Raw genomic sequence first — 18,035 nt, forward strand, 5'->3', positions numbered from 1 at the left:
AGAATTGATGCTTTTGAACTGTGGTGTTGGAGAAGACTCTTGAGAGTCCCTTGGACTGCAAGGAGATCCAACCAGTCCATTCTGAAGGAGATCAGCCCTGGGATTTCTTTGGAAGGAATGATGCTAAAGCTGAAACTCCAGTACTTTGGCCACCTCATGGGAAGAGTTGACTCATTGGAAAAGACTCTGATGCTGGGAGGGATTGGGGGCAGGAGGAGAAGGGGATGACAGAGGATGAGACGGCTGGATGGCATTACTGACTCGATGGACATGAGTCTGAGTGAACTCCGGGAGTTGGTGATGGACAGGGAGGCCTGGCGTGCTGCGATTCATGGGGTCGCAAAGAGTCGGACACGACTGAGCGACTGAACTGAACAGAACATTTCCCCAGAAGAGTACTGGGTCTTGAACAAAGCTGGAAGTACTACGGTGATTCATAAGTCAATTAGTCCAACATATTTATTGGTGAAACCACTATGGAAAACACTATGAAGTTCCTCAAAAAACTAAAAACAGAACTACCATATGATCTAGCAATTCAACTCCTGGGTATACATCTGAAGAAAATGACAACTCTAGTTCAAAACAATACATGCACTATAGTGTTCATAGCACAGTCAAGATATGGAATCAACCTAAGTGTTCCTCAACAGAAGAATGGACAAAAAGGGTGTGGTATATCCAGTTCAGTTGCATCTGACTCTTTACGCCACCATGGACTGCTGATGCATATATATACACACACACAATGGAATATTACTCAGCCATAAGAAAGAATGAAATTTTGCCATTTGTGCGAACATGGTTGGACCTGGAAGATATCACGGTTAATGAAATAAGTCAAACAGAGAAATACAAAAATGCACATTATCACTTACATGTGGAATCTGAAAAAATGAAACAAACAAAGGAATTTAACAGAAACAGACTCACAGATATAGAGAACTAGTGGTTCCACCAGTAGAGGGAGGGAAGAGGCAAGAGGGAATTTGGGGTTAGGGAATTAAGAGGTGCAAACTCTCTACAAAGTAGATAAGCTACAAGGATATACGGTACAGCATAGGGAATAAAGCCAATATTTTTGTAATAAATTTAAACGGAAAATAATTCATAAAAATATTTGGGTCACTATGCCTTTATATCTGAAACTAATATAATAATGTAAATCATCTATATTTCAATAAAACAAATCTTTTTTTTTAACCTAGAAAAATTTTAAATTTTTCTAAAAAATCAGAGAGACAATCAGAAAAATCAGAGAGACAATCCTCCATGAGAATACTGGGTCCTAAAAATAGCGTTAAGTGCTAGGGTGACTCAAGAGTCAATTAGTCTAACGTGTATGTGCTGAGTGTCTTCTATACAATAAAACCGTAGTAGGTACCAGGGGTTGCAATGCCATGTATGTGGGAAGTTTATAATCCAGTGCAGAGACAAAAGACAATTACACAAATAAATGTTACAACAAAGCATGGGTAAGTGTCATAAGAGAGGCAGAAACTAAGCGTACAAGACAAATCTTTGTGACGTCAAATGCCAGGACTCCAATTCCCCTTAATAGTTCCTTTCTTCATTCATGTATTCATTTATTCAGTCAAAATAAAAACACTTACTACCTGGCACAATGCTAAGAGAAATGGATACAGTGAGAAACAGAAGACAGAAGTCTAGTGCTTCTGAAATCTTCCTTTCTATGGAAGAGATAGCATGAAATAATTATACAAAAAGAGAAACAATAAACGTACCAATAATAATAACTGACATTTATTCAGTGCTTACTATACATCAATGAGCTACATGTTTGACATCTATATAATCTTGATAATCCTCACAGCAACATTATAATGCAGGAAAGCACTGAATTGAAGCAGATCTGGTCCATGGCATCAGACTTCCTGGACTGGAATCCTGCCACTATCATCATCAGTTATGTGATCTTGGGCAGGAGACTTAATCTCTCTGTGCTTCAACTTCCTGATCCATAAAATGGAATTAATACCATGTTCTGCCAAATGTAAGATGCCATTGACAATAAGACACAACCTAATTTCAGAGACATTGAGGCAAAGGCATCTGAGACTCTACTAAATACGGTAACAATGTAAAGTAACAACTATCACATATGGTTGTAGTGAGGGTCAAAGAAAAATACAGAGCACCTAGAAGGGTGCCTGGCCTAAGTGTTAAGCTATTTTTGGCTATTATTATTTTATGGATACCCATTTTTAAAAGAGAAAAACAGATTCACAACAATATTAAGTGATATAACAAAAGTCCAGGTCTATTATAATTCATAACAAAAAATTAATCTAGAGTTCAAAAAGCACTATTCAGCTCAGTTCAGTTGCTCAGTCGTGTCTGACTCTTTGCGACCCCATGAATCGCAGCACGCCAGGCCTCCCTGTCCATCACCAACTCCCGGAGTTCACCCAGACTCACGTCCATCGAGTCAGTGATGCCATCCAGCCATCTCATCCTCTGTCGTCCCCTTCTCCTCCTGCCCCCAATCCCTCCCAGCATCAGAGTGTTTTCCAATGAGTCAACTCTTCACATAAGGTGGCCAAAGTACTGGAGTTTCAGCTTTAGCATCATTCCTTCCAAAGAACACCCAGGACTGATCTTCAGAATGGACTGGGTGGATCTCCTTGCAGTCCAAGGGACTCTTAAGTACACAGATATTCAAGTTACAAACTAAAGAATGAACAAGTGGAATTAACAAGATAAAGGTTGGGAGAATTCTGTTCCAGAAACAGAAGAGCATGTGTGAAAGTCATAGGCAGGAAGACCAAAGCATGGGCAAAGATGAGAAAAAAAGCCACGACAACAAGAGAACAGAAGGCAAGCTGGCAACAACAGGGATAAGGGCTGGAGCAGCAACCACAGCAAGACCCTGCAGGGCCTTCCCTCCCCTGATGAGGAAGTGTCACTTTTATCCTGACACTAGTGAGAAGTCAGGAAGGGTACTGGTGCTGGCTTTGCACTGCTTAAGATTAACTGCAGGAAGGGCTAATGCAGTTCAAGGGCTAATGTGGTAATTTAGGAATGAGAAGACGCTGGCCTCTGCTAGCGCAGGTATTCTCAACCTGAGCACAACTGCTAGTTGAAACTGGATCATTCTGTGTTTGGGGGGCTTTCCTGTGCATTACAGAATGCATAACAGCATCCCTGGTTTCTGCCCACTGGATATCAGTAGCAATCCCTATGAGAGACGAAAATGTTTCCATGTCTCCAGCTCTTGCCAAATGCCCACCTGGGACACAACTGCCCCTAGATGAGAACCACTGGACTAGAGTGATCTCCAGGGAATTTGAGAGAGGGAGGTAGACTCTGGAAATACTAAAGAAAAAAGGCAATGGAGCTTACTGATGAACTGGATATAGGATGAAGGAGAAGCAAGAAGGAAAAATACATTCCTAGCTAGGATTTCTGATTGTATAACTCAATAGGTGGTGATGCCATGCACTAAGATAGGAAACACTGGAACTGGATCAGATGTGAGTGGCAAATCATGAGTTCAGTTTCAGAGCTATGACACTGAAGTGGTCCTGATGCTGCATATACACTTTGATATTCAGATAGAATAGCAGAAAGGAAATCTGGTGAGAGAGCAAAATACTTGAGAGTCACAAAAAGAGATGACAATTGAAGGTATCCATGCAAAAAAAAGTTTCACTTAAAAAACACTTACATTCTATTGCTTCATTGCTGGAGACCAGACACCTCTACAATAAAATTATAAAAGCCCTTCAGTATTGCAAGATAATGTCTTACAAAACTATTGCAGTATTTTCAGCCAAACAAGTCTCCAAATACCCAGGCACAACCAGAGTGTACTTACACTGCAGAGAGAGAGTTAAGCGAAATATAACGGAAAAGGGCACATGGTTCACCTCAATCAAGGACACTATTTTAGAGACTTAATTTGCAAAGCAAAGTTAAAAGTGAAGATCAAGAGTGACTTTTTTTGGTCTCTACTTGTCTTTTTGCAGAAATCAGGGATCGCCTAGCCCAGCATCTTGAATTATATTCTGATTGCAGCTACCTTGACTGAAGCCCCCGCATTCCTCATCAGAGCTCAGATTCACTTGATTTCTTTCCTAGTAGTGTATGATAAACATAAGAAAGTTCAATTCTTAATCACTTCAGACTTCCAGAATTTTTAAGACAGAGTCCACGACCTTGGGGATGGCTTGCTGAAAGAAAGAAAAAAAAAAAAAAAAACCAAAACCCTAGCTTAGTTCTATTCTTTAGCTCCCAAGTCTTAACCTTAACTCACATTGTGCCTCACTGCCAAAGGAACCCAGAACATCTGCGGTTCCTCAGCGGCTCTCTTCCAAAGAGTTTCCTTGGCCAGCATTATAACCCAGTCCAACGAGGCCCTTATATGAGACAGGTGTGTGCGTGCCTATGACTTCTCAAAAAAGTCTCCATTCAATCAAGAACTCACTTGGCTATCTTTGAGGCAATGTTATTTTACACAAGAATCTTTACTACTTTTTTTTTTAAATATCTAGGGATAACATCAGATTAAGTTCAAATGAATATAATACAAGGGGGAAATGACACCCATCCATATACACTTTGAAAGGCATGACTCCTTTTCTCATTATGTAGGTAACTTTGCCTTGCAAAAATCTGAACTTCTTGGAGTTTAAAACTACAGTCATTTTTCATCTTCTGAACATTAACACAGGTAACACAAAATAGGAGTATCTATGTGAGACCTTCATTAAAGTCACAAACAAACTGAATCTTGGGAAGAAACAGTGAGAGAGCAGTACCAACCTGGAATCAGAAAAGATTTGCTTATAAACTCTGAGGAGGGAAACAGCTCCTACCTTTATCTCTGATATTTTAGGGTGTATTCTTGTTTCCAGTTCTTCTGCTATACTAGAAGTGTTCATGATAAGAATTCTGAAAAGGTTAACAGGATAATCTTGATTGGCTACAAATTCTAAATACAACCCTTTGGGGAGAAGAATAGGTAGGGAAGGTCAACCTAGAGAGTATTTCCTTTTCATTCGTTCATTCACTCACTCAATAGTTCTTGAAAGCCAATTGTATGACAGTCACAGGCATTCAAGGATGACTGAGACATGATCAAAAATGTTACAACTCAGTAAAAGCCAATAAACAAGTCAGACTGTCTTTTGGCTTCAGATTGCCTAGGAATCATCCTTATTTTCACATCACACAGAAACCTCAAAACACAAAACTAAGATTTTCACCTTCGCTGGCCAGCTTGACTCTCCCCAGTGGTGTTTGCTCTTGTTAAATGGCACCACCCACTGTCCACATCAAAACACTGAAGCATCCTGGATTTCTTCCCATACTTCCTCAGATATCCAATCACTTAAAAATTCTCTTATTCCTAATCATCTCTATAATTGACTTCTATCCATATGGGCTACCACCTACTATAAGTCACCATCATCTTTCCTGAATCACTGTAGTAACCTCCTAACTCCTCTATTTGTGGCCCATTTCCAATCTTTGCTCATCACAATAATCAGAGAAACCTTTATCTGCTCAGGTTTCTCTTCTACTCACACTTACATGTCTTCCCACTGCTATTAGCATAAGCGCCAAACTCATCAACATGTTGCAAAGGCTTTGCATGAACAGATCCTATCTCTTCTCCAATTCCACACCCTGAATTTACACTCCAGCCATAGGAAGACTGTCAGTTCCTCTCTCCCTCAACTCCTCAGTGCCTTTCCTCCTGGAATCATTCCCATTTCCCTCTTCTCCCTTTCCTAGATAAGACCTACTCATCCTTCCAATCTCCTACCAGCAATCACTTCCTCTTAAAGTCTGAGTCAAGCATCCTTCTGAAATGCTCTGTGGCACCCTATTCTTCCCAAGTACCAATCATACTAGGTTCGAATTGCTTGTTTAAACTATGTTTCTAACTAAAGTATAAGCTTCAAGAGGGCAGGAAAAGCAGTTCAGGATACCATGAAACTACAAATAAAATAATGGTTAATTATATCTCAAATCAAGGACAGTGTCATTGGATAAGGAGTCCTTCAGACAAGTCATTAAAAGTGAGAGTTCTCAAGGATACTGGCAGTAATGAGGTGGGTGTGTTGGACAAAACTAACATCATGGGGAAAATGCTAAATCATAAAGCAGTACCAACTTACAATGCGCACACACACACACACACACACACACACATATGTATATATAATGTGAGGAGTGGAGGAAGACTGTGAGGCTGAAGAATTCAGCAAGGGTCAGAACACAGAACTGCTTAAAGCTAATCCAAGGAATTTCACCATTGTATTTTGACAATGAGGAGTCATTAAAAGATTATAAGCAATGAAGATAAGTGAGTTTTGTGCACTTTAGGAATACTCTGAATTCAACGCCGAGTACAATTACAAGATTACCAGGAACACGTCACAGAGAGTAATAAGGACACTCTGCAGGTTTTGGCCAGGAGATCACATGGGTCTGAACTTGCCATAAAGAGATATGATAAGGTGGATGAAAAAGCATGTGATTTAAGTCCTCCTGGGCTTAGATGAGCTGTAGGAGAGAGCATAGAGTGAGACAGCAAAAATCCAAGGATAGATTTCTTAAGTTCATCAAAAGACACAGGAGAACTAGGGGGAAAGGGAGCCATAAAGGCAACTTAAAGGGAGGCGGTAGGATTCCCAAACAGTGGAGTTACTGAAGTCAAAGGAAGAGAGGTTTTGTGGTAGAAGGTACTTGTCCACAAAGTCAAAAGAGGGGAGTTAAAGAGCCTGTGGAATGTTGATGATAAGTGGGCAGTGCCAGAAGAATTCCCACAAAGTAGAAGGATGGGAGACAGTGGGGAACCAAGAGCCAGATTCCCATGGAGTAGCAGAAATTTAGTGGCACCCCACTCCAGTACTCTTGCCTGGAAAATCCCATGGGTGGAGGAGCCTGGCAGGCTGCAGTCCATGGGGTCGCTAAGAGACCGACACGACTGAGCAACTTCACTGTCACTTTTCACTTTCATGCATTGGAGAAGGAAATGGCAACCCACTCCAGTGTTCTTGCCTGGAGAATCCCAGGGACGGGGGAGCCTGATGGGCTGCCGTCTATGGGGTCGCACAGAGTTGGACACAACTGAAGTGACTTAGCAGCAGTAGCAGAGCATTCATTGTAGTTTTGTGAAATTTGGCTGTGAAGGAAAGAAAATATAACTAGAAATGGACATAGAGTGAAGAGAAGTTGTCTTAATGCTGGGAAGGTTTGAGCCAGCTTACATGTTAGCATGAAAGAGAAGAGGGAGAAATTATAAATGACCACTGGATGAGACCAGATCCCCATGTGGACAATTACAAACTGAATATAAAGGAAAGAGTCTGGAACCCAGAGCAGAAAAAATTTCAAAATGATTATATGCCTAACATTGTCAAATTCAAGGGTAATAAAAGTTAAATATGATAAGAATAATATAATTATACTATAACAGTTGGGCAATGGCAACCCACTCCAGTACTCTTGCCTGGAAAATCCCATGGACAGAGGAGCCTGGTAGGCTGCAGTCCATGGGGTCGCAAACAGTCAGACATGACTGAGCGACTTCACTTTCACGCATTGAAGAAGGAAATGGCAACCCACTCCAGTGTTCTTGCCTGGAGAATCCCAGGGATGGGGGAGCCTGGTGGGCTGCCGATATGGGGTCTCACAGAGTCGGACATGACTGAAGCGATTTAGCAGCAGCAGCAACACAACTATATGCCCACTCATTTTACTGCTACATTTTGTTTGGCTACTATCTTTAAGTTTGGTTTTCTAGGGATATTAAAATGATGTTTATTTAAACTACCTGTAAAATAAAATGTGCCATGAGATATTGCTTAATCTGATGTAGTTGAAGAAAGGGCTTGAAAAACAAAGGGAGCCGAGAGGGATTCCAGAGAAAAGTGTTGAAAATATCAAACTACTCACATATTTGTTACTGTGAAAAGACAATCAGGAAAAATATTAAATGTATTTTTAAAAACTAAAATGACAATATTTTCAGTTAGTAAATTTAAAATCTAGACCCAACATATGCAATTGCCATCTTCCAAAAAGGATCCGTGTGATTTATTCATTCAGTCGATTTTTCACTCATCCATCATTCATTGATTACTTATTGAATGCTCTGTATACATCCTTATACCTGTGGGAAGAGAGGGAGATTTCAAGAAGAAAGCTCTTATAGGTTAAATAATTTACTATATTATTGGTAGGAAAGCCATACACACACGTGGTAGCCACAGCAGAACCACAGAGAAACAAAGAGATAAATGAAGAGCGCTGTAGGGTTTGTCTGAATATATGTTTAAAAGGAAAGAAATGGTTTTAGATGGGGGGAGATTTTGGAAGATTGTTCACTTGCTTTTTACATGCAATGAAAACGGGCTGACAGAAAGTAAAAGGAGAATATTGGTAAGGAGGAAGCCTGCACACAGATACGTGTAACCCCAGACAAAAGACTTTTCCTTTTTGTCATTTGAATCACTAATCACATTTTATAGTAGCCATTTAATTTTAATTTTTTCCTCGCTGACATTAAATAAAAATGTTAACAAGTTACCAATTAGACAACATAAAAGCATTATTAAGCATAACCTTCCAAACTACTCAATGTTTAAAAGATAAAATTTGAAGTTACATTAACAATTTCTTCTAATGATATTGCAGAAATATGAAATCGTGAAAGAATTTTTCTCAAATCAGAAGACAGTAATTTATATTATGGGAGGGACTTTTTGTCCCATTATCCCACTAAGTCAGATTTAGATATTCCCTTTTCCTATTTAACACCTGTTCTCCATATCTGAACCTACACAATCTGATTTTCTGCCATCACTTCCTCCATTTAGTGCCCAGTCCTTATTATGGATGAGTTCAATATTCACGTGAGTAACTAAAAATACTTCCTTCCTCTGCCTGCCCCCACCTGTTTTTTTGTTGGTTTGTTTTGTTTCCATAAATATACACAAACCATGTACTTTCATTATACACCTACACATTCATACTAATGACCTTGCAATCTTTGAGTACTCAAGTTTCAAATTTATCTAATTTGGTTCCCTGGTTGTTCAATCTGAAATCACCACCTCCCAGTGCTATTTCCCTCAATCAGGAGAAAATAAATGCCATGTGAGTCAGCTTGAAGACTAAGGCTTAACATCCAACAATCTTTTATTTGAGGAGTATTCTCACAATATCAAAGTGATGGCAAAATGAGGTACATGCAAAAACGTTCCTGTATTTCCTGACAGACCTGGTAACAAGCATATGAAACTTTCTAGCTTCAAGTCTATAGCCACATCCTTATACAATTACCTCTAACCTACCAGTTCTACTGAATTCAATAAAACATTTCACTCACCCCTCCCCTGTCCTTTACTTGAGGGTTAAAATGTGGAAGGTTATTTGCTACATTAAGAATATGTACACTCTTATAAACTGTAAGAATTAACTACAAAGATTAACTGCGTTGTTAATGGAGATAACCCAACCTCCAGGTAAAACAGTTCTCTCCCTTTTCTCAACAAAACTGACACCTGTCAGTCATAGTCAATGACTCAGACTTCAGCCTCGTCTGAGAGGACCATATTTTTAAACCAAGTTTGCACAAGAGATTTTAAGATGCCAAAACCATCAAGAATTCTCTCTCTTACTCTCTCTCACTCCAATCTTGTATTAGAAAGTATTCTCCACAAATATCAAACCCACCAGATGGCCTCTGTTCTATTTATGTGTTCTAATTTCTCTGACCATCTCTCAAAATCCCCTGCTTTGACTTTTCTTTTAGCTCCCATCTTCATTCCAGACAAATTTCCATCAAACATTCAGCCACTTTCCCCTCTTATTACTTTTCTCCCTTTCCTTTAATCTGGCTCCCAACTTCTGCCTACTTAAGACTGACAGTTAAGGTAACCAGGACATGACAAGGAATCAAATCTAAGAAAACATACCTTCTACTCATTTTCCTCTCTTCTCTCCCCACCTCTGTGAGAAGCACCGTGTGCCTCAGGATACTGTGTGCTGGGGCATCACTGCAGAAACTACTGTCCACGTGTCTGCTTCAGGCGCTCACTGTCCCACGTAGCTGATGCTCATCATGCTCTTCCCTGACATCTAGAACTATATTAAACATCGTTGTGCTCAGACACTCAGTCGGGTCTGACTCTTTCTGACCCCATGGACTGTAGCCCACCAGGCTCCTCTGTCCATGGGATTTTTCAGGCAAGAATACTGGAGTGGTTTGCCATTTCCTCCTCCAGGGGATCTTCCCGATCCAAGGATCAAACTCGCACCTCTTATATATCCTGCCTTGGCAGGCAGATTCTTTCCTCAAAGTGTTCCCTTATCATCTTAACTGCTTTTTTTCCTCCTCTTTCTCTAGTCCCCTCTGAGCGATTCACTGCAGTTTATTCTAGGTTAGCAGCAGCAGTCCACAAACCATATCCAGCAGGGCATAGAGACCAGGATGCAAACCCAAGAGATCAGACTGAGAGTGACTGCACTAGAGCTGCAGCATCAGGGGCTCCTGTAGAGCTGCTGCTGCTGCTGCTGCTAAGTCACTTCAGTCGTGTCCAACTCTGTGTAACCCCATAGACGGCAGCCCACCAGGCTCCCCCGTCCCTGGGATTCTCCAGGCAAGAACACTGGAGTGGGTTGCCATTTCCTTCTCCAATGCATGAAAGTAAAAAGTCAAAGTGAACTAGCTCAGTCGTGTCAGACTCTTCGCGACCCCATGGACTGCAGCCTACCAGGCTCCTCCGCCCATGGGATTTTCCAGGCAAGAGTACTGGAGTGGGTTGCCATTGCCTTCTCCAATTCTGCTACTCAAAAAGATAAGACATACTGTGCATTGGGAAAATGGTGGCTTCATGCCAATATAATACCTAATACAGGTATATTTCATAAAAGTACTTGAGTTTATTTATTGAAATGCTTCATTTATTAAAGATGAATACCCTCACACCTCTCAACTACACAAAATAAATTTCCAAAGAATACTTCATCTTTCCTCTTTCCAAAGACATCACTACTCTGGAACATCAGAGTAGCGACATCTCTGGAATGATGGAACAAACAGTGCCATCATTACTGGAAATGTAGGAGGGTAGAAAACTCTAGATAGACTCATCAGTTTAATAAAATATTGCTATATTTCCATACCAGTTTTTAACTAATCTCATCTCTGCCTCCACCTAGTGTAACATCTTAGAAGGGCCTAGGACACTCCTCCTGTGGCCCATGTTGTGATAAGTCCAGTGTCCAGGCTAGTCTGTTGTTAAACCTTTGAACATCACTCATGGATGGAAATAATCCATTTTTCAATCAGAAGGCAATACATTTTTGAAATCCTTGCCTATTTTTCCACTTCCTATATCTCATCTATTATCTTCCAAGTCTGCTGTTTTATTTTGACGTTGTTCATGTAAAGGACAGTTCTTCTAGGAAGTTTTCTTAATGAACTTTAGCTGTCTTCCACCAACCAACACAAATTCAGGCCCAAACTGGTCCCATTAACATACTCTTTTAAAGCTCAAATTTGATTCTACACATTTACTACTTGATATTTTGATTTCATCCTTCCCTACTCTATTTCCTTTGGGGACCAAAGATGTCACCCAAAACCTGCATATGGTCAGCATAGAAGTGATACGTGAAGAGAAAAAAAAAAAGAATAAAGAATAGGATTTGATGCAAGTCTTTTATCTTAGACACCAACTGATTTTTTTTAAAGAATTTAAAATTTTATTATTGCTGTAACAAATTGCCACAGACTTAGTGACTTAAAAAAATTTTTTTAAATGAAAATCAGTCTGTTCCATATCTTTTACTTGACCCTGTATCCTATAAAGACCACCACTTCAGCAAACAGGAAACTCAGCACTTCCAAGCGCCAGTGCTCAACACAGAGGGGTGCATTCACAAGGATGGTGAAGCAAGAAAAGGCTTCTTCAGGCTTATTAACTTTGCCAGTTTTCAGTACTCATAATATGACTATTCTTAATATAGTAAAAGGGTTTCCCTGATGGCTCAGATGGTAAAGCGTCTGCTTGCAGTGCGGGAGACCCGGGTTCGATCCCTGGGTTGGGAAGATCCCCTGGAGAAGGAAATGGCAACCCACTCCAGTATTATTCCCTGGAAAATTCCATGGACAGAGGAGCCTGGTAGGCTACAGTCCATGGGGTTGTAAAGAGTCAGACACAACTGAGTGACTTCACTTCACTTCAATATAGTATAAAAGCAATCACATCCAATGCCCTATTATTAAAGGCTGTCAACATCCCTTCCCAGGAGACAAGTGTCTTTCCATCTAGGAAGGGTCTGCTCTTCAACCAGATGTGTTTCTATTTGGAGATCAACAAGGGAGAAGCTGTACTAGTTATGGCAGTGAAATGGAGCCTGATGATCAGTGGCATGGCGGATGTCACAGTCCAACTGCCCCCATACTCTACTCTGGAATAACTGGTCAGTGACATGAAAACATTAAAATGTATATAATTTTCCAGTGAAAACAAAAATGTAATATATTCAGGTATATAGATGAAGTCTTTTTTTTTTTTTTTTCTATGTCACTTGGCTCATGGAATCTTAGTTCCCTGACCAGAGATCAAGCCCGGGTCCCATAAGTGAAAACACCGAGTACTAACCGTGGGACCATGAAGGAATTCCCTCTATGAAGCATCTTCATGAACCTCCTCAGATCTGCCAGTTGGAAATGGTAACAAAGTTGATTACAGAACAGGAACTTTCCCAAGTGAAGAAAAGCAACTGTTAGAGTTGGGGTAGACTGTATTGAAAGAGGCACTTGAAATATTTGCAAGTAACACAAACTTATTTTATTATCTCTTTTCAATACTGAGAATTTCCTAAGAGCCAGCCATTGAAGAGTGTGCACAGGTTACACTGTTAAACAAAATCCATTCTCTGCCCTCAAAGAACTTATGTCTTAAAGGGATGGCTAGTAACTTCCCCTTGTGGCTCAGCTGGTAAAGAATCCACCTGCAATGTGGGAAACTCCAGTTTGACTCCTGGGTGGGGAAGATCCCCTGGAGAAGGGAAAGGCTACCCACTCTAGTATTCTGGCCTGGAGAATCCTATGGACTGTACAGTTCATGGAGTCACAAAGAGTCAGACACAACTGAACGACTTCTACTTGAGTAAACAGAAAACTGCAAATCAGGGTGATACTGCCACAAAGGGATAAGAACAGGGTGCCATGGAAGGCCTTAGGAGTCAGTGACTAACGAAGGCTTAGAAAACCTAGGAAGACTTCTTAATGGAAACATGACCAAAGAGATTTTAAATGCATTATCCAGGTAAAGAGGCTGGGGGTGAGGGAAGTGAATTCATGATATATTGTATGATAATATTTTAAAATATTAAAAATAAGATTCATTCAATGAAAAGCAGTGTCAGTCTCACTATTCAAGATAGGGTATGCAGCTATTTCTGATGTGGAGAGAAAAATAGAATGCCATTTTAAAAATCACATTCAAATATACCCCAGGGCTAACATCTTCCTGGGATTCATGCACAATTATTTATTTGTTGCTTGGCAGAGTATCTTATCACTAGCCAACACACCTGTTATGCCACAACATTTACACAGAAAAATCACGTTGTTTTACTGAGAAATCTTGCTGTCCTTTAAAATGCCTAAGATGTTTAGAAATGATAAAGACTGATTCATGAGCATTTAGATTATAAAGATTTTATTCATGCCATTCTTGAATTTCTTGTAATATTTTTCCATCAATTCATCCACTCATCTATAGCATCTGAATATAGCACAATAATTACTCTAGTCCTGTGAATTTCTACTGCATTCAGTTATTACTGTGTTTGAAGAGTTCTGAACTAGGGTAAATGAAGACATGCAAGCAAACCCATCATAAGGTATTCTTTGGTTACAGACACTACTATTCTTTCTTTGCATTGTTGAAATAGATTCATGTCTCAGGTTAGACATTATAAAGTTAGGAGTCAGGAGTCAAGGACTAAAAACAGGAGTTAAAAACCCTGGCTTTACCATTTACTAGCTCCAAGCTTCTATGTCCACATTGTGAAGTAAGGACACTAATTGTTACTACTTTTTAAAACAATGTATAAAGTGTTTAATCCATCATCTGACACTCCAACATCACAGATGAAACTGTTTTTGTATTACTTAAATACAAAGGCCAGTTATAAAAATTTAAGTAAACATTTGTTTGGATTCACTCAGATAAGTAAGACTCAGAAGTCCGTCATTTCTCTGACAATGTTTTGTTGAAGCATGCATTCAAGAAAATCCAGTCTGGCAATCAATAAAATTCACATAACCAGTCCTCAACAAAATACTAGCCAGTCAAGTCCAAAGTGTATCAAAATGACTATGCCCAATGTGAGCTCCAGATTCAACTCAATCTCTATAAAAATTCTAACAGCCTCTTGTGGAGAAATGGAAAAGCCAATCCCAACATTCACTGGAATGTCAAAGAATCCCAAATGATCAAAATAGTAGTTGGAAGACTCACACTTCCTGGTTTCAAAAAGACTCACACTTCCTGGTTTACAATAAAGCATAGACATCAAAAGAGTGAGGTACTTGCATGAGGATAGACATTTGGACCAATGGAATAGAACTGAGATTTCAGAAATAAACCCATTCATCTCTGGCCAGCTGATTCTAGATAAGGGTGACAGGTCTACTTAATGGGGAAAGAACAGTGTTTTCAACAAATGGTTCTAGAACAACCAAATAAAAAAGAAAGAAGTTGGGCCCTACTATCATACCACATGTAAGAATGAACTCAAAATGGATCAACAACCCAAATACAATAACTAAGATTATCAAACTGTCCAAAGAAAACAAAAGAAATTCTTTATGACCTTCAATTTGGCATCATTCTTAAATATGACACTAAAAGAATGAAAAACAAAAGAAAAATTAGAAAAACTAGACTTCAAAACCAAAAACTTTCAAAAACTATAGGACATTATCAAAAAATCATAATAGTTAAAAGAAAACCTAGAGAAAGGAAGAAAATATTTATAAATCATTTATCTGTTAAGAGTTTAATATGCAGACTACATAAAGAACTAAACAAAAAGACAACCCAGTTTAAAAGGCGGCAAAGAACTTGAATAGACATTTCTATGAAAACAGATATAAATAGTCCATAAGCCCATGAAAAGATGCTCACAATCATTAGTCATTAGGGAAATGTAAATTCAAACCATAATGAGATATCATTTCACACACACTGGATGGCTATAATCAAAACAAAAACAAAACATGGAAAATAACAAGTTCTGGTGAGGATACAGAGAAATTGGAAGCCTAATACTTTCAGGTGGGAATGTAAAATGGTACATCTGCTATGGAAATCAGTTTGGCAGTTCCTCAAATACTTAAATGCGAGATTGCCACATGACCCAGCTATACTACTCCAAGGTGTATACTCAAAAGAATTAAAAACAGGACTGAAACAGATACTTGTACACCAATGTACAATGTTCACTGCAGCATTATTCACAATAGAGAAAAGTTGGAAATAATCCAGTGTCCATCAACACCATAAATAACACACAATATGTGGACTATACATACAGTGGAATGTTATCAGCCATAAAAAAAAAACAATGTTTTGATACATGCTACAACCCCTGTAGCTCAGCTGGTAAAGAATCTGCCTGCAGTTCAGGAAACCCGGGTTCAATCCCTGGGTTGGGAAGATCTCCTGGAGAAGGAAATGGCAACCCACTCCAGTATCCTTGCCTGGAAAATCTCGTGGACAGAGAAGCCTGGTGGGCTGCAGTCCATGGGGTCGCAAAGAGTTGGGCACAACTAAGCGACTAATAATATACATCTACCAAGAAAACATACTGAGTAAAATAGGCCAGACACAAAAGATATTATATGATTCTACTGTATAAAATACCCAGAATAGACAAATTCATAGAGACAGAATATAGAGTTTACCAGGGAATAAAAAGTGGGGTGGCAGTGGTGGGAAATTACTGTTGAACGGGTACAGAATTTCTGGGGTCAGGACAAAATTTTGGAAGTACATAGTGCTGATGGTTGCACAGCACTGTAAATTTAACTAAAGCCACTGAATAGTGTACATAAATGGTTTAAATGGTCATTTTTACATTATGTGTGTGTGTGTGTGTGTGTGTGTATATATATACACACACATATAATCATACCACAATTTTAAATAAAAAATTTATATAGCTAAAATGTGCTATTGTTTGACATTTACAACGTAGGTACCATTTGTCTTCACTAAGCATGTATAAATCACAATTATGTTGGTAAGTTTCTAGATAAATAAGACCTTTTATCTATTCCCTCTAAAAATAGAACAGATATGTAATAAAATTAAGTGAATGAACAAATAGCAAATTCATAAATAAATGAACACATGATGATAAGAACTTTGTAAGTACTATCTCCTAGTAATTATACTAACCTTTGATTTTGTTGCTCTTCTAAAACCATATTCCAATAATGCTGCTTCAGCATTATCAAATAATTTGTTTTTAAATTTATTTTAGAGATCGAGTAGATCAAAGATGATAGTGTTAGTTGTTCAGCCATGTCTGACTCCTTGTGACCCCATGAACTGTAGCCTGCCAGGCTCCTCTGTCAATGGAATTCTTAAAACTAGAATACTGGAGTGGGTTGCCAATCCCTTCTCCAGGGTATCTTTCTGAACCAGGGATCGAACCTGGGTCTCCCGCATTGTAGGCAGTCTTTATCATCTGAGCCACCAGGGAAGCCCAGATCAAGGATAACACTCCACAAATACTAGGATACTTTAACTTGATTTGTTGCTGATTACTTTTTTAAGATAATACTCTGCTGAATATGATGCCATCCCATTGGGATATTGCACATAAGATCTCAATAAGCCCAAGGCAATACCTTATGAATTAAATTCCATTTTTTCACTCAACTTTTCAATAAAAATGAATATACTAGCATGCATTGCCACTTATTAAAACACAAAACACCTTCGTAGAGAAGCAGATTTATCACTATGCCAAAAAGTTAATTGCTTGTTACATTGTTAACAACTATGAATAAAAAACTATTTAAACATCTCTTCCATTTTATTTTGCTTCCCATTGAAGCAAGTAGACATGCTTCCTAAAGGAAAGAAATCTTTGAATGGTCAAATTTCAGTTTCACCTTGGTCAGTATGTCAAAAACATAAAGAATAGTTTTTGTACAAACAGGTTTTTAATGAGATTATTTTCAGAAATGAAAAAAACAGGCTATGTAAGTTCTAAAATTTTAGGCAATATGTATCTCATCTGATGGCAACCCTTCAAATTCTGGAAAAGCACAGGAAGAACTTTATAGAAATGTATTTTGGGCATAATCTGATAACATACAAGAATTCTGCCTTTACTATCTACATTTTAAATTATGTAAATCAATATGTGTCAAACACATCAGATCAATTATGGTTTCTTCTATGGATTCTTAGATATAAAAATTTTGTATAACTATCAGAGGAAAACTTCAATAATTTAGGACATACTTACATCATTAAAGTATCAGCAACGACAGAATTCTTTTCCCCAAATGTTTCTTCTTGTTTCCTTTTCCACATCAATCTACATATAAGTGACATGAAATGACCTGTGAAGTAACCAACTTTCCCTCACGGGTGCTTAGCATCTGTGGCCATTACAGTCCATATGCTTCTCTTGCATCTCCTCTCCATGGACACTCCTGACACACAACCTCAAATCCTACCATCCCTGCTAGCTCTTCACCTGAGCTGTCTCTAAGGTCCTCTATTGCCACTCTATCCTGATTATTCTTTCTTGCTTCCCCTCTCTTCTCCAAAATATTTAATCATTTCTGTATCTCACTTGAAGAACCTCCATTCAGCCTCTGATTTACCTGTAAAGACATTCCATGGAGATCAACAGACCCCTGGACTAGGTGACCGACAAACAAATTGATGGGGACCCAAAACAGGATGGTGATTGTGCATGTCAGGACATTAGTAGAAACAGAACTAACCAAATCC

General features: G+C 39.0%; 1 protein-coding gene across 1 annotated transcript in view; it reads right to left on the reverse strand.

Moving 5' to 3' along the window:
- NPAS3 (neuronal PAS domain protein 3) overlaps positions 1-18,035 on the reverse strand; it is a 940,521-nt gene that overhangs the window by 692,371 nt on the left and 230,115 nt on the right. The window contains exon 2 of the mRNA XM_010847026.1: positions 4,043-4,097. Coding sequence (XP_010845328.1) covers positions 4,043-4,062 — 20 coding nt within the window. The 5' untranslated portion in view covers positions 4,063-4,097. The remainder of the gene's footprint in view (positions 1-4,042; positions 4,098-18,035) is intronic.

Source organism: Bison bison, unplaced genomic scaffold (assembly GCF_000754665.1).
Source record: "Bison bison bison isolate TAMUID 2011002044 unplaced genomic scaffold, Bison_UMD1.0 scf7180017864242, whole genome shotgun sequence".
NCBI classification, from domain to species: Eukaryota; Metazoa; Chordata; class Mammalia; order Artiodactyla; family Bovidae; genus Bison; species Bison bison.